The sequence below is a fragment of the Paroedura picta genome, chromosome 3, assembly GCF_049243985.1.
Source record: "Paroedura picta isolate Pp20150507F chromosome 3, Ppicta_v3.0, whole genome shotgun sequence".
Classification (NCBI taxonomy): Eukaryota; Metazoa; Chordata; class Lepidosauria; order Squamata; family Gekkonidae; genus Paroedura; species Paroedura picta.
Genome location: NC_135371.1, coordinates 50,284,661 through 50,310,892, shown reverse-complemented (window position 1 = coordinate 50,310,892; position 26,232 = coordinate 50,284,661). Strand labels below are relative to the sequence as shown.

At 40.2% G+C, this 26,232-nt stretch overlaps 1 protein-coding gene across 7 annotated transcripts in view; it reads right to left on the bottom strand.

Moving 5' to 3' along the window:
* Positions 1 to 26,232, bottom strand: part of IQSEC1 (IQ motif and Sec7 domain ArfGEF 1) — a 466,480-nt gene that overhangs the window by 364,178 nt on the left and 76,070 nt on the right. For all 7 annotated transcript variants that reach the window (XM_077325626.1, XM_077325629.1, XM_077325627.1 and 4 more), the window contains exon 2: positions 9,033 to 9,062. In XM_077325626.1, the coding sequence (XP_077181741.1) occupies positions 9,033 to 9,062 (30 nt within the window). The remainder of the gene's footprint in view (positions 1 to 9,032; positions 9,063 to 26,232) is intronic.

The window sequence follows — 26,232 nt, the reverse complement described above, 5'->3', positions numbered from 1 at the left end:
TGGCAGACTCAATACAGGGTGGTTTGCCATTCCCTTCCCCAGTCATTACCGTTTTACCCTATTTTACTCATTTTACTGACCTCAGAAGGATGGAAGGCTGACTCAACCTTGAGCCAGATGCTGGGATTGAACTCCCAGCCTCATGGTCAGAGCTTCAAACAGCATGTCGGCTGTCTTACCACCCTGCGCCACAAGAGGCTCAATATAACTGTATTTAACAATCAAGAACTTAATCCAGGGCAGACAATGCAATATGTTCAGTAGGGCCTAAAACAGCTAATAAAACGGTTCTGTTATTCAAAAAAAAAAAAAAGGGGGGGAAATATGCTCTAAGAAACTTAGCAGGAACCTCTGGCTAAGTATAATCTTTTTACAAAAAAACATTAGACACAGTTCATCTGCCTTCATGGGTTGCTTATGTATGACTAGAGGCAAAGCCCATTGCACCCAGGAAAACACCAGGTGCTAGGATGCACACCTGCACTATGGCCTTCCTGGGGTCTGGCTACATGGCAAAAGCTCCTGCCCACCCCTGGATTCTTGAGGCCCCGCCTCCAAACCTCAAGAAACATTCCTGACCCTGGGGTCACCAACCTCAAGGTACAATCTGGAAATCTTAGATTTGGAGGTCATCTGTAGACTATAGAGATCAGCTCCCCAAGTGAAAATAGCAATGATAATTGCTCTTCAAGCTCCTGGAGATGAAAGGGTTTGCTTAGGAGGGAGAATTCTGTGGCACTGTGCCCCAGGGAGATTGCAGTATGCCAATCTCCAATTGGGACCAGGGGATTTGCTGGAATTGCAAGTCATTTCTAGGCATCAGAGATCAATCCCCCTGGACAAAAGAGCTACTTGGAAGGGGGGAACTCTCTGGCTTTGGATCCCATGAAGATGCAGGGATGCCTGGCTCCAGGTGGGAAGCAATGAGAAAAGCTGTGTGGAAGTAATTGCTAATAACAATAAACATCCAATAATTCATAAACTTGTCAGTTTCAATGAAAATATTTAATCGATAGCAAAATTTGCATGAAGAATTGAAAACCTCTCAGTCTGTACATTCTTCAGTTCAGTTCAATATCAAAGTAAATAAAAACAGTTGCATGTTACAATAAAACATGGAAACATTGGTTGGCAAAGAACTTAAGTTTCTCAATTACTGCCTCTAAGTCACCTTTTCTCAACTTTTCTACCATTGAGAAACCCCTGAAATATTCTTTGGGCTTTGAGAAACCCCAGAAATGGGATCTCCAGGTCCCAACTGGAGGCTGGTATCCCTGCCACTGCTCAGGGATGCCAGGCTCCAGGTGGGACCTGGAGAACCCTGAGAATGAAAACTTTTCTCCATGCTGCAGAGATCAGTTCCCCTGAAGAAAGAGCTGTACACACACACATAGAAAACAGGAGACAAAAGCATTCCTTCTTTCACAAATGACAAGCCTTACTAACCACAAAATCACCTCTCTATGTAGGAAATACCTGAGCGTCTTCCTCCTTGAATTGCTCTGAGAAGCCAATTTCAAAGGAAAAGAAGTCCCTAACAGTCAATGAGCAAGTCAAAAAAGGCTTACTCCATCCCTCTGCAATAGCTTCTTCCGCCTATGCTCTAGCTACATCTCTTTAAGGCAATGGCCATTTGTACAGCTTGATATAGTCGTTAAGAGAAGTAGCTTCTAATATGGCAAGATGGATTTAATTCCCTGCGCCTCCACATGCTGGATGACCTTGGGCTAGTCACAGTCTTGTTAAAACTGTTTTCACAGAGCAGTTTCTCTCAGAGCTCTCTCAGCTCTCTCTCTTACACGGTGTCTGTTGTGGGGAGAGGAAATGAAGTCAACGAAAAGCAGGACATAAAAACCAACTCTTCTTCCACTGGGAAGGTACTATTGGGAAACAGGGCCTCCCCCCTCCACATGTCCCCATGGCTTCATGGTGCTTCTGTGCCCCATTTACACTTTCCCCATCTTCTATGCCATTGATCACAAATTTGCTTTGTTGTGGTAGTCTTGGAAAGATTTCAGCAAGACCAAGGTGGCATGCATATGGAAAAGTAATGTATTCCCAGTCCCACCCACATCAGCATTATTTTTCCTCATACAATTGCTTATAAGGTTCCCCCCAAAACATTCCTCCCTTCCCAAATTCAAATTGCAAACCTCATGAATTTACCCATGGGTAAACATCTCCAGGGCAGAGGCTTTTCCTGGCTGCCCTGGGTCCTAGAGAGCCAGCAGGGAGCTGTTTCTGGGACCCCTCTCCCCCTCCAGAAGGGATACAGGGGCTGTGCCAAGGGGCTGTGCCAAGAGGCAGCTCAACCTCCCCCCCCCCCCCGGTCCTCTGAGTTAAAAGAGGCCAGGGCAACTTTCTGGAAGCAAGGCATGCTCTGATGCTGGATCCTCTTCCACCCAGCACACTTCTGAAACCAGCAGGAAGTTGGAGGTGAAGAGCTGACCCTTTATTAGGTTCTGTAGGAGCTAAACAACAAGGGTGGGCCATTCCTGGCTGAGGACCATTTCTTATTTCTGAGGGGGCCAATCAGGTATGGAGTAAATTGTCTGCATGCAATTTGAGCTGGTTGACCCTCATGGGTAGAGTGCAATTTGAGCTGATTGGCACTCACTGTCAGAGTGCTCTCTCTCTCTATTGGCAGCACACCCCCAGGGAGGGACAATTAGGCAGTGAATGAGTTTTGTGCATACAATTTGGCCTGATTGGCCCTCAATGGTAGAGTGAAATTTGAATTGATTGCCCGTCATTGACATAGTGCTCTATTTCTATTGATGTCACACCCCAGGGAGGGCCAATCAGGTAACGAGCAAACTGTCAACTTGAGATTTATTTTGTTTAGTGAGAATGATATTAGCACCTTGAATTGAGACCAGAAGCAAATTGGAAGCCAGTGTAGATGGAGTAAAACTGGTCCCTACAACCTACTCCAGTCCACAGTACTGTATACTAACTGTAGCTTCCAGACAGTCTTCACGGCTAATTCACAGATATTTTTAGAGTAATCTAATTTGGAACCTATACCATAATGACAATAACTTATGTCGAGGAAGGGCTGGTGTTGGTAGAAGGCACCCCTGGCCACTGTTGCCACCTGTTTATCAAACAGGAGGCCTAGGTCCAGGAGAAACCTGAAGCAACAAACCTGCTCCTTTAGGCAGAGTGCAATGCCAAAACAAGGGATAGCCCATTTTCTGGGTCAAAAACTTCCTGCACCATTAGGTTTCCCATTAGCCCGCATCCAGTTTGGTGTAGTGGTTAGGAGTGCAAACTTCTAATCTGGCATGCCAGGTTCGATTCTGCGCTCCCCCACATGCAGCCAGCTGGGTGACCTTGGGCTCGCCACGGCACTGATAAAACTGTTCTGATCGAGGGCTATCTCAGCCCCACCCACCTCACAGGGTGTCTGTTGTGGGGAGAGGAAAAGGAAGGCAACTGTAAGCTGCTTTGAGCCTCCTTCGGGTAGAAGCAGAGCTGAGTGTCATCTGCATATTGGTAGCAACTCAACCTAAATCTCTAGATGACCTCTCCTAGTAACTTCACATATGTGTTGAAAGCTCAGGAACAAAATAGAACCTTGATGAATCTCACAGACCAAAAGCTAAGGGGCAGAGTAGCTATCCTCCAGCACCACACGCTGAAACTTACCCTCAACATAGGACTGGAACACCACAAAACAGTCTCTCCTGGCCCCAGTCCCCAAAGGTGATTCAGAAAGATAACATGATTGATGGGATCAAAAACTGTTGAGAGGTCGAGAACGAATAGGGTCACAATCCCCCTGTCCATCTCCCAGTGCATGTCATCCACCAAGGCAACCAAGATTGTTTCAGTCACATAACCAGGCCTGAAATCAGATTGAAGTGGATCTAAACAATCAGCTTCATTCAGGAATATCTGAGGTTGCCTAGCCACCACTTGTTCAATCAACTTTCTCAGGAATCGTACTTTTGAGATTGGGTAGTAGTTATTTAAAAATCCTGGGTCCAGAATAGATTTCATTAGGAGAGGCAGAAGTGAAATATAGTCCAACCATTGCTATTACTCATATATTTAATCTCTACTCTTGCTGTTCAAACTGCCTCATTAGATTTTTTAGTGTGAATTACCATAATGGCCAAAGTTCAGTTTCCTTCCCATAGCCTTTAGAAGTTAAATCTTAGAATGGAAATAGATATTTTCTCTGTCTCCAGTCAGAGTCTCCACTGTAAGGCACCATGCAGTACCCAGCCTACTTTTTGTCATATTACTATGGAAATGCATTTTGAGCTCTTTGTGACCTATGGTTTGACAATGAAGTCAAGCTTTAGGCAGGGTCATGTTAGGCCTTGCACTACACTCATCCACCTGGCCTGCCTGAGCTTTCTGTCCACTGTTCTGGCCCTGTCTCATAAGTGCTTGGAGTGTGGCTGTGGCTGGAGATGATGTCATTGCCTACTCCATGCCCTCAATTCCCAGCAAATTCAGAGTCATTGAGTTATAACTAAAGTTGGTCTAACATTTCAAGAATATAAGGATACTGACCACAGATAACATTTTTAACACATCATTACTGTTAATAATGGGGATGTTCTTCAGTTTTCATTCTGAGTATTTGCGAGAATTTTTTGTATCACTGCAAAGCATAGAACTACATATTTCTTATACTTTCAGTTCTTCTTTGTACCCCTCCTCCTAATCAATAATCTTTTTAGGCTTTGGTGGGATGAAATGCATAAGTGCAAATAATGTGGTTATTATGCCTATTTAATTTCATGCAGCCTATTATCATGAGAATAATTAAGACATGAAAGCACAAGCTTCCTAAATTAATAATCTACCTAAATGTGTGTTTTCACATCTTTGTTACAAGATGTTAAATTCAACAGTAACATTGTGACTAGCTTAAAACATGACTATGCCAGAGTGCAATGACCTACAACTGAACTGAATATATAATGTTTTTCTATTATTCCATGAGGTTTTCGGGCACTATTAAAATGTAATTTTAAATATTTCACTACATTTGTACATTTAATTGGATAAAAGCACATGAATCTCAATTTACAAGCAAAACATATTAAATTCCAGGAATGCCCCTTAAATTATAATAGCTAAAGGATATTAATTTTCACTTATATATGCAAAGTGGAAGAATTAATACCTAGGACCTAGGATAAGATACTCTTGAGATATCTGAGCATGTAATACCTCCATAAAGAATGATAATCTGTTTTTTTTGTTTAATTAAGAAGGCCACGTATTAACTTCAAAAGAAACAGGACCAAACTTAAGAAGAAGAAGAAGAAGAAGAGTTGGTTCTTATATGCCGCTTTTCCCTACCAAAGGAGGCTCTAAGCGGCTTACAGTCGCCTTCCCATTCCTCTCCCCACAACAGACACCCTGTGGGGTGGGTGAGGCTGAGATAGCCCTCGATATCACTGCCTGGTCAGAACAGTTTTATCCGTGCCATGGCAAGCCCAAGGTCACCCAGATGGTTGCATGTGGGGGAGCGCAGAATCGAACCTGGCATGCCAGATTAGAATTCCGCACTCCTAACCACTACACCAAACTGGCTGATTAGCAAGAAAGAGACTGTAAACTTTACAGCAGTGGTCCCCAACCCGCGGGCTGTGGGCCGCAGCCCGGTGCTGGACCGCAAAGGCCATGGCGCCGGGCCGCGGCTCCCTCTCCCCGCCCAACCCCCCGCAGTAAAAAACTTCCCAGGCCGCAAGCTTGTGGCCCGGGAAGCTTCTTACTGCAGTAGGGGGGAGAGCCACGCCTGCGCATCTCGCAAGCATGGCCAGGCCACGCATGCGCACATGCACCATGTGTGGCTGAAATCGCGCATGCACTGCACTTTTGCGCATGCGTGAAAGTGCCGTGCATGCGCAATTTCGGCCATGCATGGCGCATGTGTGCTTCCACGGCCCGGCCACGCAGGCGCGCATGCACGGCATGCGCAGGCGGGCAGTTGCCCTGCCGGTTCCCAGCCTCAAAAAGGTTGGGGACCACTGCTTTACAGGGTTGCTGGAGTTACATATATAACATACAGTATTAACTCTGAGAAACTGTCTGATTTTAATTATATCATTTTGTATCTTCTTATATTTATTGTTCATAATAATGCCAATAAAGGCTTCTGTATCTATCTACAGTATTAACTATGATAGAAATAGTACTTTTTATATTGGAAAGACACAATATCAGGGGAAGTAAAGAACTTCTGGACGATTGTATAATCTGTAGTTATAGTTGCCAACTGGAGATTTAGGGGTTGAATTTGGGGAAGGCAGGGCATAATACCATATAATCAGCCTTCCAACATAGCCATTTTCTCCAGAGGAAATGATCACTGAAGTCTGGGGGGCATAGCTCCAGGTAGACCTGGCATTCTGAGGCTTCAATCTGAGCTCCCCCCCCCACCCCCCGCATTTAGCCAGGCAGGTACCAGACACTTCTGGCTCCCCATCCTACTCTCCCTTGGATAAGATTTCACTTTGGATGCATTGAAGAAATATGTGCTTGGTAGCTTTAGCTTTCTTGTGATAGCTTGGATAGGCAATTTAGTTACTGGACCAGATCCATTTGGGTAAGAGGGTGTTCCTGCATACCTGTCTCCCCTGTTCTTGGGGTGGAGCCATATAGTAGCAAGTCCAGCTTGAGAGCTTTCAGCTGGTTTTCACACCAGATGGCAAGGGAATGATGCAGTGGTTTGCATCCATGTGGGATTCTGGGGTTTGCTACTCCACATTTGCTCCCTCAGCAAGTGGGTTGGAATAATGAGTTGATATCAGGTGGCAGGTAGGTCACCCAATCTGGGATCCATCCCTGTATTGCACCTATGTGGTGGTATCAATGTGGTGGTATTCAATACAAGTCATGTCTTCATGCTTTGTTCTCCAGTTATACCCTAACTCCTTCCCCTTTCCCAAAGACCACAATCACAATCACTAGTATCTTGTTGAAATATAATTATATATATATATGTATTCTGTTTGCTTTCATTATTGACTGTCAGATTTGGGGAAAGTTGTGGAATAGAATGCAGATAAAATTAAATAATTCAACTATTATACAATTTACATTTATAAATATCGGTACATGGTACTATTATATAAGTCTGTGTGCTCAGTAAACCTCATATCTATGAGTACTGGCTCTCTACAGCATATTTAGAAGTAGAAGACAACACTATTTTTATCACTTCATAATATACATATTTTAAATATAACAATACCCAATTATAAAACTTTTTTTGTAATTTGGCAAATGTTAATTTGCATTTGGTCCTTTATCCAGTTTACTAAAAAGTTCTGGCAATCCAAGCTGTAGAATATTTCTATAATGCTAGAACAATTCAAAAGATATTAGCAGCCTAAACATTTCACAGAAAACTACACATGGATGGCCACCTATCTACTTTTTAAAAGCTACTTTAATGTAAAGAAATGCAACATGAAAAGGTTTCTATGTTCTTCCAACCAACTAATTTTGTATTATTTCTTTTCATATATATCAAGATAATTTGAGGTTTTTTGAAATAAGGAAATAATCAACCAACTAATTGCACTGTTTTTAACCTTATTGAACATTAGGTTACAATTTACACACAAGTTATGAAAAATTATTAAATTAATAATTAGTGAGACAAGCATGTTATATTTATTACTAGATGTAATAACAAAAGAACTAGCTTTATCCACACTGGAGATAAAGCCATCTAATAAAGGTAGAAGTATGTAACCAAAGTAACCTAATAAAACAATGAGCAAATCAGTGTGAAATCTGCTGTTCTTATGGCTGAGAGGAAAGTTGAGTATTACAAAGAGTAAGGTGACCAGATTTTAACACTGGTAACATGTGACACCATTGACCGGGGGGGGGGTCCTTGATTAAAATTTTGGTCTATATGGAGCAATAAAATTTTTCATAGAACGCATAGAATGCAAAAATAGTAGTGTAATATTTATTTTTTAATTTCAACATAACTACAATTTGCCAGGTGCCCCCAGATGTCCCTTCAAAAGTGGGACAATCTGGTAACCTTAACAAAGAGCCAAATCTGCAGTCTCTTCTAATACTGAATTGTAACATTAAAGTTTACTGTTCTGACAAAAAAATCCAACACGTACATTGAACCGGAAGTAAATGCAGTAAAATCAAGGATCTAAACAATAATTTTAAAAAGATGGATGAAGGATCTAAAAATAATTTTAAAAAGATGTCTGAAGATTTCAGTATAACCACAGAGAGAGTTGTGGTTCATGGCAGCAAATTACAGAAGGGTGGCCACGTTAATCTGGCTGCCGCTGTCAAAGTAACATTATTTTAAAAGTAACACGTGAATGGTTGCTTAGGCTATTATGAGCCAGAATACCTCATGAAGTAGGTAGGTACCTCCTTAAGTAGGTTTTAGCTTATGAAAGCTTATGGCAAAATACATTTGTTGGTCTTTAAGCATCACACAGCTCTTTTTTATTTGATATTATGTTTGAGGATGCTATCGTTGTGCCCTGCTATCAGGCATTCAGCCCTTTTCCCCTAAGTAGGCCTACAAAATTAACTATTAACAACCAGAATTTAGAACTTTGTCTTTGTTCATGGCTTTCACATGGTTAAAAAAAACTAATGTTTTAATAATGGTCCAAAAACAATGACCTTATTTGTGTTCCCTAATTGAAGTACAATATACTCTGGCATGCTCTTAAAAAGCTGTACCTAATTCTGTGATAGCACTGAAATGTAAAAATATAGATATACTTAAGAATACATAACAAGAAATATGTGTTTCAATAATGCTTCAAATGTGCTTCAAAAATGTTTCAAAAATTGAAACAATAATGCTTCAACGTACACACACACACACACAGAGCATACACATGTAAGCTCATTGCTTTTGAAACATTATTGAAACATTTTATATATCTTATTATATTATGTATTGTACATCTCATTTTGAAGATTCCACTATCCAAACAAAACAACATAATATATTATTTGACTTAGTTCCACAAAGGAGATCTAAGAGGGAAAATGAAAATGCATACCTGATGCTTCTTGAGCTGTCTCCTTCAGACCTGTAAAGAAAACAACAAATTAGGATGCCAATTCAAAAATAGCAGCAGAATCCAGTTTGCAAGGCCACAACTATTTATTGCTACTTTGACACAGTTCTTCTGAAATTGTTACTAATTAAATATATTTGATTTATAGAAGCAATAGAATATACATTTCAATCCAGATCTAGTCTTTCCTTAAGGAATTTATGTTCATTACACCAAATTCTGGATCAGTTGTATGTTCAAATGCAATGCAATGTAGATGGGCGTGATCCATAATTGGATTAGCTTGTGGATATGCATCTCATTTATGTCTACAGAAATCTGCTTATCTGAATCAATAATCTTAAGTGATATCTTAAGTGATATCATATTGATGACTTTTCATAAAGACCTTCTGGATACTACTGAACAATGCACATATGTACCCTAAAAGTATTCGTTTAAGTCTGAGCATATGGTTAGCATATTATACTATCCATTTCAGTCCTTTTACAAGGGCCATGGTGAAAAATGTTGCAGAATCTAATTACCCTAACTTCTCAAATAAAATTTGCTCTGAAAAGCTGATAAAACTTCCATCACAGTCAACCCTTAAAGAAATGTTAAGCAATTATGGATATCAAGCTCATTGTTTGAACATAGATGAGCAGCAACATGAAATTTAAGAAGCAAAGAGCAAGGACAAAGGTAGACAAATATCTGTACATATTGTTGGGGGCTTTTTGTTTTACCTTAACTACAGTTCCGATGGTATATCGTTCAGCATGGGAGAGGAGAAATTGTTTTTGACAACCCACACCCCCTCTGCAAACTTGAAATAAAAAGAAAACATCTTCCCTCTTCTTATATTTCTAATTGGTAAAATATGAAGACTAGTGTCATTCAAATCAACATAGCTCTAAATTTTCTAGATAAAAATAGAATGCTGATGCGGCCTTTTGACAGAATCAGGCAAATGAGCTTTCACATTCTCCACTGGATGCTACCTTCATTCATGAAATATTAAAACTGTATACATTATCAGTGACACAGTAAGCAAGCATCCATGTCTTCAGATTTTTGAAGAGGGGATAATAAACATATACATTTGCTTGACTACTTCCTCTTTGCTTCCAGCAGCAATAAAATTAAACCCAATGATTCCTAGAAAGGATACTGCATAAAAGTACAGAAGCAAATCTGTACCTACATGCAGTTCTACAAAGATTGTTTTCTCCACAAGCTTTAGTTCTTCAGCATTTCCATGTTTCCTTTCCAGGTTTTCTATATAATATTACAAAGATTCCAGTCCAATGATAGGAAACCCTGAGCCCTATTTCTACCATCAGTTAAAGGCCAGACTACATGTTATCAAGTAGATGCATGTTCTTAAAAACCACTGAATATTGCTACATTGGGCTACCAATTTATGTCAAAATTGTTCATTCTCCCAATCCACAATCAGTCCATGCAGTAAGAAATTCAGAATGGGGGGGGGGACGCTTTCAGCCTGCTTTAAGTTCCAGAGATTTCTGAAGAATGTTAAAAATTATCTTCAAAAGAATACTTCATGTAGCAAAAACATTCTCACTAGTAATTTTATTTATTTATTTTTGTGTTTCTATACCACCACACTCCATTCGGACTCACAGAGGTTTAAAATAAAACAATAAAAACCAGTCCAATCCCCTAAACCCTCTTAAAATATAACAATTAAGCATTGACATTAACAGATGGTGATACAGAGTTCTAACCCCCCACCCCAGCCTGTCCCACTGTCCGATTGGGGCCAAGAACTCTCTCTCATTGGGAGCGAGGGTCTTGATCTAACTGATGTTAAGGGATCTGCCGATGGTAACTCCAGGACCCATCATGGCCTCAACCAAACGCCTGGTGGAAGAGTTCCATCTTACAGGCCCTGCGGAAAACTGACAAATCCAACAGGGCCCGTAGCTCTTCAAGGAGCTCATTCCACAGGTTGTCTGGGGACCAAAAACAGCCAGCAAATTCATATCCGCAGAGCGAAGGGCCCTATGGAGAGGGTGGTGACTGCTGGATCAGGAATGTTCCTTGAGGTTTGGAGATGGGGCCTCAAGAGTCCAAGGGTGGCCAGGAGCTTTTGCCATGTAGCCAGCCCCCAGGAAGGCCACAGTTCAGGTGTGCATCCTAGCACCATTGTATTCCTGAGTGCAACAGGCTTTGCCTCCAGTTATGGTATAAATTTCTGCACACAGCAATAAATCTAATTCGTGAAAACTTATGCCACAGTAAACCCGTTGAAGTTGAATTCAAAGGCCTTTTTCAGCCAGCAGTGGAAAAGAGAGTTTTTATTTTATTTTTTGCAAATTCCTTCTCTCTTTCCAGACTCACAATTTACCCTGTGTGCAAGGTATCTTAACATCCAGGAGCCATATTTGTGGCCAGGAGAACAAGGCAGAAAAGTTTCATTCTGCTGAAAGACAATCTCTGGATTGTCTTTAAGGTGTCACAAAACACTCTCTTTTTGTCTTGCTCCAACAGACTAATGCCAACCAGATTCCAAAGGACAATGTTCATTCCCTTAGCTGTACTGCATTGCTCCTCAAAGACTCTTGAGGAAGCCTAACAAAGTGTTGATTCAGTTCAACCGGATTAGCTTGCTCAACACAATATACAAACTTAACCTGTAGCTTATTTATAGAAGGGTTCAATTTCAATATTTTAAAAAGCCATCAGCTTCTATCACCTGTAACAATCCCAACCATGACTTTTTATTTCTACATTTTTTGCACAAGTGCATGGCTTTCCACCTGTTTTGAAACAGATTTGGAAAATTCAGTTTTTAGGATTGACAACTTTCAAATATTACAGGTGCATATGGATTTTTTAAAACAATGTATTATTAATTCTGTCACGATTTTGGTTGCTTGTTCTGCTTACTGGCAAGAAAGCAATCTACTGCCACATTCTTAGTTTGATCTCATGTATTAATAAGTAAACTATTATAAATATAAACTGAGAAATCTCCTAGGATAAGTTTCTGTAACAAAATTTTGCTCAGCAGAAGTGCTGCTCCAAAATGCTCAAATAATTATAAATTTTTACTACTGCCTGAAGCTACATTGTTTAACTTAATGTCTTTAAAATATGGCACATAATAAAAAAATACTTTATTTCAATTTATAAGTTCAAATTTAAATTCTTAGTCTTAGGTTTGTGAATTTAAAAGGTTTAGACTTAACCATAATGACTTAACTGCATCAATAATCCATAGATAATGATGAAGATTAAACAGCACTTTATCATCCATGCCCCAAATCTCTTAATTGCCAAAGAGCTTTTAGGCTTAAAACAATCAGTGAATTATTTTTCAGACAAAGCCATTAGTAAATACTGAAATGAAGAAGAAATATTCAATACCCAAACTGGTAAATAAACTTGGAATGAAGAGCAAGGTTTTACTTGCATTACTTTAGAGATACAATGGTGGCATATGGAAAAATGTGTCAAATGAAACCATAACACCTAATAATCTAAGTAGATACAAAAGGCAAATATATCCAATTCAGGAGCACTGAAAAGACGGGATTAGACAACATGTCAACCCAGCTGGTAGGTGATTTAGAGTAAATCCTTTGGTTTATGGAACAATCCCATACTATAAATGCTTATATATTTAAAATCTTATTGCTTCAGCCAAATGCACATAGACATAAAAAGAAATTTTCCAATTATGGAGGAGTAAGTTAAGTATTAGTACTATTAACAAATAGTGTTTGCTAGTAAGCAATTGTAATGCACAGGCTAAGGAACTGAGCTATGAATCAGTCCCCAGAAAAAGCTTGCATCTGATATAAATTCTTAAAAGGCTTGTTTAAAGCCATTACTGAGTTCATGGTGAATTTTTCAATTCGTAGTTAACAGTTTTAGCTATTACTCTACAACAGCCAAAATACGGCCTACCTGTGTGAAGAAACCTGGAAACACATTATCCTTTGAAAAAACAAACTACTTCTGTATGGAAGAAAAACAAAAGTCATTCAGGTGATAAGTAAATTAAAATATTCTACCTTTTGATAAGTAAAATAACAGTTGTAACGCAGATTGGTAACACCATAAAAATATGTATGACATTATAATGTATCTATCTATATCTACCTATATCAATATATAAATAGACTGACTGAATGCCCATCATGTAATGCCTGTCCTTAAGCATTCCACTTGGTATGCATATCTGCATGTTCACTGGAGAAAAAATGGATATTAGGATGGAGATTTATTATATAAAACTGGATGATCTCATGCACAACTGCTTCTAGTTTGAGTGTCTTGTATATATATTTTGAAATCTTGCTTAATCATCAATTCTGGCACTGTTTGTGAATGGTTAACTATATGTGGATTTACAGTGAGAGCATTGCATGGCTGATCAGATATCTGTGCTATTTAAATGTATATACTTACATGCATTGTTATTCATTTAACATGGCGCTGTTCAATCTATCAATACGTTTTCAGATTTCAGGGAATTTAGCACAAATTGGGTAGAGTCATTTTGAAGACTCGGATTTATTAAGATACCAGTCCTACAGGCTGTACTTTATTCATTTAACATAAATTTAATTTTAGTGTTTTTAATTAATTTTTTATAAACCTGTATTTATTTTCCAACGTATTTGGAATTGTTTTACCTGATCAGCAGGATACATATACTTATACAGTCATTATATATGACACTACAAATATTTCTTTTGAAAAAGTTCTTCCCATTGATGACAGCAACTTTTGCTGAAATGTGTTTGGTGGTCATTTGTATAATTTTTGGGAGCAATGTAATCAACTGGTTAAAGAGGATATGTTAATGTAGGTAAATATATTAATGGTACTTCTAGTTGATTTATTAAACATATCCTCCTTCATTGGTTTGTTATTTTTTCTTCTCAACCTTTTTGGTTACTTGACCTTTTCAACTGGATTAAGTTTTCTTTCCCCTTCTTTTTTCTATAGCAGTGACACAGAAGACTCATTAAGACTCTGGCAGAAATTCAGGATCCGTAAGCTACAGTTGGCAAACTAGCACAATTCTGTCAACAAGAAGTGACAGCAAATTGTCATGTATAGAAACTCTCTTCACGGTTCCACACAAAGAATATTAGCAGGCCACTGTCGAAGATTTTTTTTTTAATCGCTGATAACTTAGAAAACCATCTGACATCTAAAAATGGAAACTGACCAAGCAAACTGAAGATTCTTTAAGGATTTATTGTGCAATACAAAAAACAAGATCAAAGAAGTTTAAAATGGAGGGAGACAACTGAAGATGGCGCCGTGCTAGCCCGATCTGTAACGGGCTCCCCAGCCAGGCAGAGGGCCAGGAGCAGAAGCACCTGGCCAACCTGAGCAAGATACGCAAATCTTGCTCGCCAGTCACCCCAGGAACCGGGAACAGCATCCTGAAGGTCCTACAGATCCGCGGAGACTAAGTTCTCCGGATCACCGCTACCTGTGCTGGGGATCATAATGGCGTCCTTGTCGTAAAAATCTTCTAAGCTAGGAACGACCAGCTGATAAAATCCTGCACGTTTCCCAGATAATCTTTTTTTCTCCAGCCTGAAAAGAGCAGAAGTCTGAGGAACGCAAAGACTATGAGTTTTCTGTTTGATTTCTCTTATTCAAAGCCCCCCTCCTTCCCCCCTAACCAATTTACAAGAGAATTCTTTCTTCGGATGGGAGGCAAGCCAGCTAAATATACTAATTAAAACTGACAACGAAAGAACTTGATAATTTGTTAATGAGAGCTCAAGGGAAGTTCCTGACAGAATACGGAGATTTTTTTAAACTGATAACGTCTGATCCCTCGAACACTCGCGAGACACTGTTACTGCATACTGCACACAGAAATGGAAAATCTAACAAATGCACATATGTTTTATTTGTTAAACAAAGGAAACTTAGAGATACTGAAAGCAGTCAAAAAGATTGAAAATGAAATTCAAGATACCAGGAAAGAGCTCTCAGACAGAATCGACGGTTTGAAGAAAACAGCTGATGAAAACACAAATCAGCTGGCAACACACCAAACGAGAATCCAATGTCCGGAAGTCAAACAACAGGAGTGGGAGAGAACTCTGGAAGTAGAACTCAAAGCTAGGAGCATTAAAATTAAAGAGAAGAATTTGGGAAAACAGATCTAAGGAAAGAAATCACAAAAAACCAGGAAGACTACTTAGAGGAGGAAGAGACTCGGATTGATAAAGTATACAGAGACTATTCAAAGGCAACTGCACGCAAGAATCAACCAAGAGACATTTGTGGTCCTGACAGCAAGGCTGCTAGAAATACTCTATACAGAAACCATCAGGTGATACCGCTGAGTTTGGTGGATCAAGAAACACAAATATTTCAAGACCTGCTAGCAGATACATCATGGAAAAGAGCACAATTTCATCTTCTGCGACCACCTGAGGAATGTGATGAACAGTGGAGCATTTACTTGGCTTTTTGTGAGAAAGACAGCAGTAATTCTTAAGTTAGGGCCAACATACGAAGGGAACTGACTTTATATTACTTAAGATAATAATAGACTATACTCTCATAATAGATTATACTCTCATATATATCAACAATTACTTTGCTAAGAAAGATGGTAATAACTTCTAAAGGTAAAGGTAAAGGTATCCCCTGTGCAAGCTCCGAGTCATGTCTGACCCTTGGGGTGACGCCCTCCAGCGTTTTCATGGCAGACTCAATACAGGGTGGTTTGCCAGTGCCTTCCCCAGTCATTACTGTTTACCCCCCAGCAAGCTGGGTACTCATTTTACTGACCTCAGAAGGATGGAAGGCTGAGTCAACCTTGAGCCGGCTGCTGGGATTGAACTCCCAGCCTCATGGGCAAAGCTTTCAGATGGCTGCCTTACCACTCTGCGCCACAAGAGGCTCTTGGCTTATTTATAGAAGGGTTCAAGTTCAATATTTTAAAAAGCCATCAGCTTCTATCACCTGTAACAATCCCAACCATGACTTTTTATTTCTACATGTTTATGTTATTTTACATAACTTCTAGGTTAGGACTAATATGTGATGGGAACTGAATATGTATGTTACAATTGGATGGCAAACTATACTTTCACATGTATCAATAATTATTTGGCTAGCTGGTTGTCTCTTTTTCTCTTTAACTTAAGCGATGGGAACTGAGTACGTACTTTTAAAGATAAGAATGGATTGTATTTTTACATGGGTCAATGATTATTCTGCCAGCTGGTTGTTTCTTTCTTTTTTCCTTTATCTTTCTTTAAATGCTTATATATAATAAAAATAAAAATATTTTTTAAAAAAGGAAGTTTAAAATGAGCCCTTAGGTTGTGATCTTCCTTTCTGGGAGAACTATAGTTGCAGTCATAAGGATACTGAAGAACTTACTTGTGAGCAGAAGTCCCTTGGGTTGCTCCCTATAATAGCAATAATAGCACTTGACATTTGACTACAAGGAAGTAGTATTTTTTAAGAACAATGAATGCAAGATGTGGCATGCATTGAAAATAACAGTGAATCAAAGTAATTCAGCATAAAACAGTATCTATACTGCCCCATGGTGTGCACTAACACAATTCCTGGCACCCAAGTGAACTTTAGCTCAGCAGGGCTTCTGACTGCCTGTGCAGATTTTTTTAAAGTTGCAGCAGCTGACATCATAGCACAAGAATTTTCACTGCGTTATTGAAGGTAAGGTGCGTGTCTGCAAGAAAATATTTTTAAACATTATGTTTAAAAATTGTAAAAGGCATCTTGTAAAACAATGCTCCAGCCTGAACAAATGAAGAGTTACTATCAGAGTTAAGGTAGCCCTTACTTCCTAACATTCTGTGGTTGGCACCACCTCCTGTGCCAGCCATTTTATGGTTGTCTCTGTTTCCTGTGGCTGAATTCCAAAGGTCCCCATGGGCTCAGAGACCCATGATCTATACTTAGGAGTAATATTTTTTTCAGGGCTTATTCAGTCTGTAGCAATATAAAGTTTTGTAATTTTAAACTGGTTAGAATTTCAATAGTATCAGTAATGCTTATATTATTTAGTTCTTGTAGCTCCTAACCAGTTTATACTCTTACTCTTCTTATGCACTGGTAAAATCTGGTGAATGAAAAAAGCTGAATCTTCAAATTAGCGCAGAAAAGGTCACAATAGAAGCAGAAGTTAAATGTCTCCTATTGGCAACAATAATTAACATCTCATTCCTGCCTAACTAATTCCTGTCTAACTAATCATTCCAAGTTAATAATAAATATTTATTTTCTCCTCAAAGAGGACTCAAAGCAGCTTTTCTATTTTATCTCTTCAGGCCAAGAGGTAGCTGGGGCAAACTTCTTCCCTTCCTTTCTCCTCCTCCCTCCCCACTCCAGCTGCTTTGACAGGGAAGCAGTTAACATTATCATTTAAATTTTCATTTAGTTCAGAAAGGGCATGACTACAGTTTTCACTAAACTGGGAATAGAGTGTAGTTATTTCTTATCAGTTTTCCACCCAATACTACTATCCAGAATGCTCTTCATATTTAGTGAAAACTATAATCATGCCCTTCCTGTTTTCCCAAAGAAATTAAAATGATAATTTTGGAAGTGCATATCCCTTCTTTCAAGCTGTGAATCAGATCTTTCAATAAGAGTGTAAGCTTCCCAGTCCCATTCAATAATGATTTCCATTTTATCTAGATTAATTCACCCTTGTGAATTAATTTCAAAACCTAGCCACGAGCTCAGAGTAGACTGCCTTAACTTACAGGAAATGGAATAATAGATTTCAATATTGATGGTACCTCACCCATAAATTCTAGTAACATTCACCAGTAGATTCCAGTATTGAAGTATGGCAAATAAAACTGATCCTTGAGGAACTGCACAAGATAATTCCTAAGAACATGAACAATAATATCTCAAAACTCCCTTCAGAAAAGACAGAATGTTTTCAATTTTGCCAGGTGTTCTGCAGGATGTATCAAAATCACTACGAAATTTAGCAAAGCCTGCAGGCGTATTTGCCTATTCCTCCCCCTATATACTTCCTCAACCAGTGGTTGCTTTGTACCACCAGAAAAGTACGGGCAATCATACTCATTCATTTAATACAGGCACAAACTTAAGAATAAGTGCCCATCCACATTTGACTTTGAATCAGCTGAAATTTTCAAAGAACCCTTAAAAAGCAGCTGGAAATAGGGCTGAAATCATCTGAAAATGTCCTGTGCAATTTAAACACTAATGATCATCTGTCAACTAAATAATACTACCATTATTTCCCCCCACTCATCCACATTCCTTCAATCCAGAACACAACTAATTCAACATATGTTCATGGGCTCAGAAATAATTTGGACTAGATTCATGTTTGGTGTGATGGCCATGAACTCTTGGGCAACACCAGGCAAGATAATTATCAAACAAAAGCAAAACACATTTCCAAAAGGAGAAAACAAAGACGAGATGTGGTGAAAGGTGCATGAGAGAGAGAGAGAGAGAGAGAGAGAGAGAGAGAGAGAGAGAGAGAGAGAGAGAGAGAGAGAGTAAATCAAACAAAATTAATTTTAAAAATTTGCATGCCAGCCACGGAAAGAAATTTATACTAGCAAGAAAGCCCATTGCAAACAGGAATGCAATTGGCACTAGGCCCCAGGGGACACCGGGAGGTGCAGAGCTCTCTCTGTATCTCTCTCTCCCCCTCCCTCTGGCAGCAGGAGGCATACCAGGTAATTAGGGCTGGTTTGTAGGATGGAAGGAGGGCTGGTGTGCATTTGGGGCAGCTCTCTCTCTCTGTCTCTCCCTCCGTCACAGCAGGGGCAGCTCTTTCTGTGTCTCTCTCTGCCTCCCTCACAGGAGGAGCAATAAGAGGGAATGAAGGCTCGTGTTTGGTCTGGCAGGACTCTGTGTCTCTCTGTCTATCTCTGGCACGTCTGAGAGGAAGGTAGTTAGTGTCCAGGGAGGAAGGGTGGGAGCTGTAGGGGCAGGGCCTATCAGGGTGCAGCCAGTGTTGCTTCACAAATATATAGAGGAACCATGGATAAGGATTGTTACTGCCATGTAGATTGTACATTGTTGTATTTGGGGATTATCAGTATGATGTTTTTTGAACTATGTTTTTATGTTATGTTTTATTGTGAACTGCCATGAGCCAGATTTCTGGGAGCAGTAGTATATAAATCAATAAAATAAAATAAATAAAATATGTTAATAAGCATGGGTAACATTTTTCTTTTCTTACAGTATTGCAAAATTGTTATAAATGTGCCACTGCCCCCTCCCGAGAGTCCAAGATTTAGTAACAGGAAACCTTTCCAAAACAAAAAAATCACGATTTTCATTTAAGTTCACATAGAACTGAAATCTGCCAAGTGATAAAGAGGCAGCCCCCAACTTCTGGTGTGTATATTTGTTTTTGTCTCCTCCAAAGTACAGCCCTTGACAACTTTCCTCTCCAACTTCCTATTCACTTGCGCTGCTAGTGATATCTTTTTCGCAATGGGGGTGAAACAATTTGCTATAAATGTTAGATTTGCTGGAGCAAAATGACATCTGCATCCTTTGTGATAAACCTTGGTGCCTGCAATATCTTTTAGTTCAGACAAACCATTGAGTTAAGCAACTGTTCCGGGACAGCCCATTCCATTGCATTACATTACATTCTTCAACAGATACATAGATAAAACATTCTATTAAATAGTCATATATGATCTTTACTTTTGGAGAGAAATGGATCACAAACAGGTCATAAACACGAATATTTCTTTTAATCAATTAACTATAACCTATTAAATGCATAAAAGAGCCTCTTGTGGCGCAGAGTGGTAAGGCAGCCGCCTGAAAGCTTTGCCCATGAGGTTGGGAGTTCAATCCCAGCAGCCGGCTCAAGGTTGACTCAGCCTTCCATCCTTCCGAGGTCGGTAAAATGAGTACCCAGCTTGCTGGGGGGTAAATGGTAATGACTGGGGAAGGCACTGGCAAACCACCCCGTATTGAGTCTGCCATGAAAACGCTAGAGGGCGTCACCCCAAGGGTCAGACATGACTCGGTGCTTGCACAGGGGATACCTTTACCTTTACCTTTATTAAATGCATGTCTCCTCTCCACTAATATATCCAGGAATCCCAGTTCCCCTTAATTGACATTTCTTTCATTTTTCGTCTCTCAAGACCCTTGCTTCCTCCATATCTTGGCCACTGTCATGTGCCTCTTTTCCTCATTCCTTAGCTATCTTTCTCACTGATCTGTTTAATTCTCCTCTTCCCCTTCCCTAGAGCCCACAAAATTGGTTCAGCCCCAGCTCCAGCTTCCTTCATTCTATCTTACTTCAGCTCCACTAAGGAAAGAGCGAGTTGGAATGAGAGGCTAGGTTTACCACTTCTGCCATCACAGAGACACTGGGATCCACCTACTCAGCCAGCTTTTCTGTGTTTTTCTGCCCACTGTAGTTTCAATGGAGAAGGCAGGAAGAGACCACTGTCAGGTGTTCCTACAGCTGACAAATATTCAGTTCTAGTATTGAAGTAACCCACGTTCATACCTCTTAGTCAAGTCAATTACTCACTCTTAATTAATCCCTCACAAAGAACTTGCACTTCCTTTCCTATTTAATTGTCAATAACATTCTCCTTAACCTGAAGCCTTTTAAATATGCAATGGTGTGTGTGGGTTTGCACTCTCTTCCTCCTCCTCCAATACTGCTTCAAACGGTGGTTTTGGAATTTGACAAAAACTCATTAGCAACCCATGTAGTAATTTAAATTGCACACCTCTGATTTGCCCTTTGCTACTTATTAATGACCAGCTTGGGGACTTGGAAGTCTGAGCTGTAGCCATAGAAGCCAAATCCAACCAATTGCAGCTAATCAGAACATGCTCAATCTGGCACTTTGCTATAATAAACCATGAACACAACAGGAAGAACATAATTATCTCTTGATAGACTGAAAAGTCAAAAGGTAAACAAATTGCTCTGGATACAAGTTTTCTGTTTACGCTACCGAACCTAGCAACTGAGTTGGCAAACATGTTAGAAATATCTATCCATACTGCACAGGGCTTTAGCAGATAGTGCTTTAGCACAGAATTAGTGCTGCCTTCATAGAGCTATTATAATATTATATATCTAGGATACACATTATTGTGCAGAATTCATCAAATCATTTCCCAGTCCATTTGCATTCCATCATGACAGTTGTTCACAAGCATCTAATAATGTGTCCCAGACAGTTGTGTTTTTTGAAGATTCCCTGTTTAATGAACAACAGCTACACTTGACTTCACAAACAAAGAACATTTTACAACTTCTCATGTTATTCAAATAAATATAACTTTAAAGACTTCATTTTAAAATTTAAATGTCAGAGATTATTAGACTAGAACTACAAACTCTCCCCACTGCAATTAGGGGTGCTAGCTCTGGGTTGGAAAATACCTAGAGACTTTGAGGGTGGAGCTGGGAATGGACAGGATTTGTGGTGGCCAGGGACCTCAATGGAGTATTATGCTATAGAGTCCACTCCCTGAATGTATGCCATCAATAGAGAGAGTACTCTGCCAATGAGGGCCAATCAGTTCAAATTACATGCAGACAACTTACTGCCCATCTAATTAACCCTCTCTGGGGATGTGCTGCCAAGAGAGAGAGAGCACTCCACAAATGGACCACAGCCAGGAGTGGCCCACCCTGGTAGTTGAGCCCTAATCAGGAGGGAGTTCTCAGCCAGGAAAACCTAATAAGGAATCAGCTCTCTGCCTCCAATTTCCTGCTAATTTCAAAAGTTTGCTGGGTAGACGAGGAGCTAGCAACTGCTTCCAGTAAGTTGCCTCCTGGCCTCTTTCAACTCTTTCAGAGAGCATGGGGGAGGAGCAAGCTAGAGTCTCCATGTGCCTTCTGGAGATGGGGCTGTGGGAGGCCCAGAAATGCCCCCCTGCCATATCTCTGGGACCCAGGGCAGCCAGAAAAAGCCTTTACCCAGGGAATGTTTGCTTGTGAGTATGTCCTGGCCCTTAACCAGGAATGAATTAATAAGGGATCAGTTAATTGGCCTAGTCCAATTCACTAGAGTGCCATAGAGTCTTGGGTTGACATACCACCCCTCCCTATAAAGGTAGAGAGAGGATTTACACTTGCCCAATGAGACATGGATGCACTGCTGTTACTCAGTCAATGGTGGAGGATTGGCATGCCCAAATTTCTGAAGCCATTGAAGAGATTGCTCCCTAACACCCTCTCAAGTGGAGTTGTCTGAAGTTGAATCCAGCCAAGATGGAGATCCTCTGGCTGGGCCAGCATGTGGAGAGCCAGGTGACACAGTTCCCAATATTTGACAGGGTACAGTTAACAACAGCAACTTCTGTCAAGAGTTTGGGCATTACTTTGGATCCCTCCTTATCAATGGAGGCCCAAATGCTAGCTCGCCTTGCATTTTTCCAAATGTACCAGATGACGCAGCTTGCACATTATTTCTTAGAGCCAGACCTAGCCAGAGTGACCCATGTGTTGGTCACTTCTAGATTAGACTTCTGCACAGGGCTGCCCCTGGGACTGCTCCAGAAACTTCAATTAGTCCAAAATGCAGCAACCTGAGTCCTGATAGGGACTCAATGAAGGGCAAAAATCACACCAGTACTCTCCCAGCTGCACTGGCTCCAGACTGGAGACTGAATTAGGTTCAAGGTGCTGATACTAACCTTTAAAGCCCTAACAGTCTGGGACCAAGGTACCCAAAGTAATGCCTTTTCCCTTATATTCCCCAAGAGCATTAAGATCTTTGGATCAACACCTGCTCAAGATCCCCGGGGCAAAAGAGATAAAACTCTCCAGGATCAGGGCCTCTTCAAGGCCTATACCCCCGCAGGGACTTACGCTCTGTGGGGGCTAACCTTTTGGTCATTCCCGGCCCCAAGGAAGCTCGCCTGGCTTCGACTAGGGTCAGGGCCTTTTCGGTCCTGGCCCCAACCTGGTGGAATGAGCTCCCGGAAGAGCTGCGGGCCCTGCGGGAACTTTCAACATTCCACAGGGCCTGCAAGATGGAGCTCTTCCGCCAGGCTTTTGGTTGAGGCCAGGCAGCAAGGGAGATCCGCCCTCCCCCTCACAAATGTGGCAGTTGCGTGTGCCATCAGCCCCCCTTTCCCCCCTTCCTTTTAGTGGGGTTATGGAAATTGGGTTAGTTGCATGAACCTTGCCGCCATTCTTGTCTTGCCTTGTTGTGATTGGTGTACTGTGTTTTATTGTTCTTGTTACTGTTTTAAGGGATTGATTTTATGTGACCCGCCTCAAACCTCCAGGAGGAGGCGGGATATAAATTAAAGGATGATGATGATGATGATGATGATGATGATGATGATGATAATAATAATTCAGTGTGGTAGAATGAGCTCTCAAAGGAAATCAGAGCACTGCGAGACCTTAATCAGTTTCACAGGACCTATTCCACTAGGCTTATAATTGGAGCCTAAGATAACATCCACCAAAAGCTGCTGGCCTCACCACTGGGGAGTGGAGAGATAGATCAGCTCCAGACATTTTTTTTTTTAAACCTGCCAGAAGACTTAGTTGGAGGCATAAGTTTAATTTAATTTAATTCATGTTCTATGTTATATGAGGTTTTACACTGCTGTTACCCACCCTGAGCAACATAGAAGGACAGGCTAAAAAAATTATATTACAATAAAATGACATATCCATCCAGGAGGATATTGGGCCATGCAGAGTGACATAATTAATTGCACAAGGTGTCTGGTCATTAACCTTTCCTTCACCTTGGAATGGATTAAAAATAGTATCACCGAGCTCTGCAGTTTTCTAATGGCCACAGTAGCTTTCAGCATCTATCACATACCTGTGGCCATCCTGTCGCTAATTAATTCATTTACCTCAGCCATTTTCCCATCCATGAGTACCAGATTATCAAGCCAATTTTTACATAATGCCGTGTCACACCCGAGCACCCATTTGGATGAGAATGTAAATGTTTACCAGAGAACTCAATGCCTTATAGCAGTGCAGAGGTAATCAAAGATCTTTTGATATAGACTTGCTAAACCATTAGCAAGTCTGTGTTCCTTTATTTCACACATGTAATTAATTCACACATTGTTTTAGGGGGTAACCATCCAAGCTTAGCCTTAGGGCACAAAAGTGGCTAAACTTAGCTAACATGCTGGTTGTCTTGCTGTTCTTATTTTTTTCAGACTTCTACATGTCAGAAAGTAAGCATTAATCTTTTCCTTACCCAAAATATTCATCATCTACCACACCATTTCAACCTTTTACTTTCTTCTTGGGTGCTTTTGATAGTTTAAATTGTGTGAATGCATGTTAAGGTTTTAAATTTATGTTTCAATAAAGATACTCTCATTTTTATTTCAAATTTTTCTTGCTAGGATACTCTCCTCTATATACTGGTGGAGATCATGCTTGTTACTGTTCTCACATAGCACAGCTAATAGAGTCACTAATTTTCCCAGCCAATATTCAGGAGACAACTTGGGCAGACAGGATCATGAAGTTATTAAGCCAGCCTAGGGATCTGACTCTCTCTCAATCCCTTCAGGTACAGGTTGGGTTACGTCAGTGAGGTGTTCTGGAGTGACCCAAACTCTCAAATATCATCTTTTTGATATAGCACAAAGTTATGGGGCAGGCTCATGTCTGTAGGTTTTAAAGCTCAAGTAAAAGGTAAAGGTATCCCCTGTGCAAGCACCGAGTCATGTCTGACTCTTGGGGTGACACCCTCTAGCATTTTCTTGGCAGACTCAATACAGGTTGGTTTGCCATTCCCTTACCCAATCATTACTGTTTTACACCCCTTCCCCCCAAGCTGGGTATTTATTTTACCGACCTCGGAAGGATGGAAGGCCGAGTCAACCTTGAGCCGGCTGCTGGGATCGAACTCCCAGCCTCATGGTCAGAGCTTCAGACAGCATGTCAGCTGCCTTACCACTCTGTGTCACAAGAGGCTTCAGTAAAGCTCAAGTATATATTTTAAATAGATAACTCAGCATGTTTGTCATTCACAAGCCACTCTTACAGTTCCTGGCTAACTCCAAACTACTCTTTTATAAAAGAAACTGTATCTTCATATAGTAATTTCTCAAGAAGTTACATTTGTTCACAGTTAATTGTGAATACTGCCTTATCTTACCTTCCCAGAAAATTAAACTTATTTTTTGTGCAAAATGTCCCCCTTGACATTTAAGGAAGACAAGGTTATAACAAGATTGGGGAGACTGTCCCTCAGAAACACCACTGCTGTTTTACGTCAATGTGGTAGAATTTTAAGGCTGCCAAGCATTTGCAGGCTAATACATAAACATTTCTCTAGCTTCTCTGCTTCCTCCTATAATCCAGTGGCACTGTACTGAGTAGGAGCTTTTACCACAAAAAATATATTAGTGCCAACTGGTGGCTACCCCAACCTGAAACACCCAAATTTTGTTCTAATTTTAGCACAGGAAACTTGCAATTTTTGGCAATTCTAGAGCCTTCTGGAGGTTCACATGCCGAGGCATCCCAACTTGAAGCTTTCATACTTATTAGATAGCCACCATAATGACAATTCTGAAATCACCTTACAAGGAACTCCTGCCACAATACAGGCATTAAAAGAATTGCAAGTTCACTGCTTTGAGTGGTTCTCTTATCTTAAAGAGTATTCCCTGGATTAAAGCAACAGGAAGATTCGGTTATCTCACTTTCCTCAATAGTTTCAGTTTTCAAACCTAGCAGGATGGAAGGAACAAGACTTCAAGCAGAACATCATCTGAAGCAAAAATGCACAGTAACAGTGATCTAGGCATTTATTTATAAAATATGCTTTGAACTGTGCAATTCTTACTAAATTCATCAATTATTTATCTGAAGTAAGCATTCTTACAGTTAATTATAAAGAGTCCTAACAAACAGTGGCCATGGTCATTTTGGCATTTTTAAAAAATCAAATGGTTACTGGTTCCAAATTACTGTTTAAACTTTAATGTTTCATAGTGTCAGATAGGCACCAAATTTGGCTAATGACATTAATTCACAGGGCAGGTGTTAATTATGCTTATATTGTTGTAATAATGCCGCCACTATATTTATCAAACATGGGCTTTAATTAATATAATTATTAACATCTATTCATCCTTATCCATGGTTCCTCTATATATTTGTGAAACAGCCTTGCAGGTGGATCGTGTCCGGCTGTCCACGTTGGAATAGGGTCAA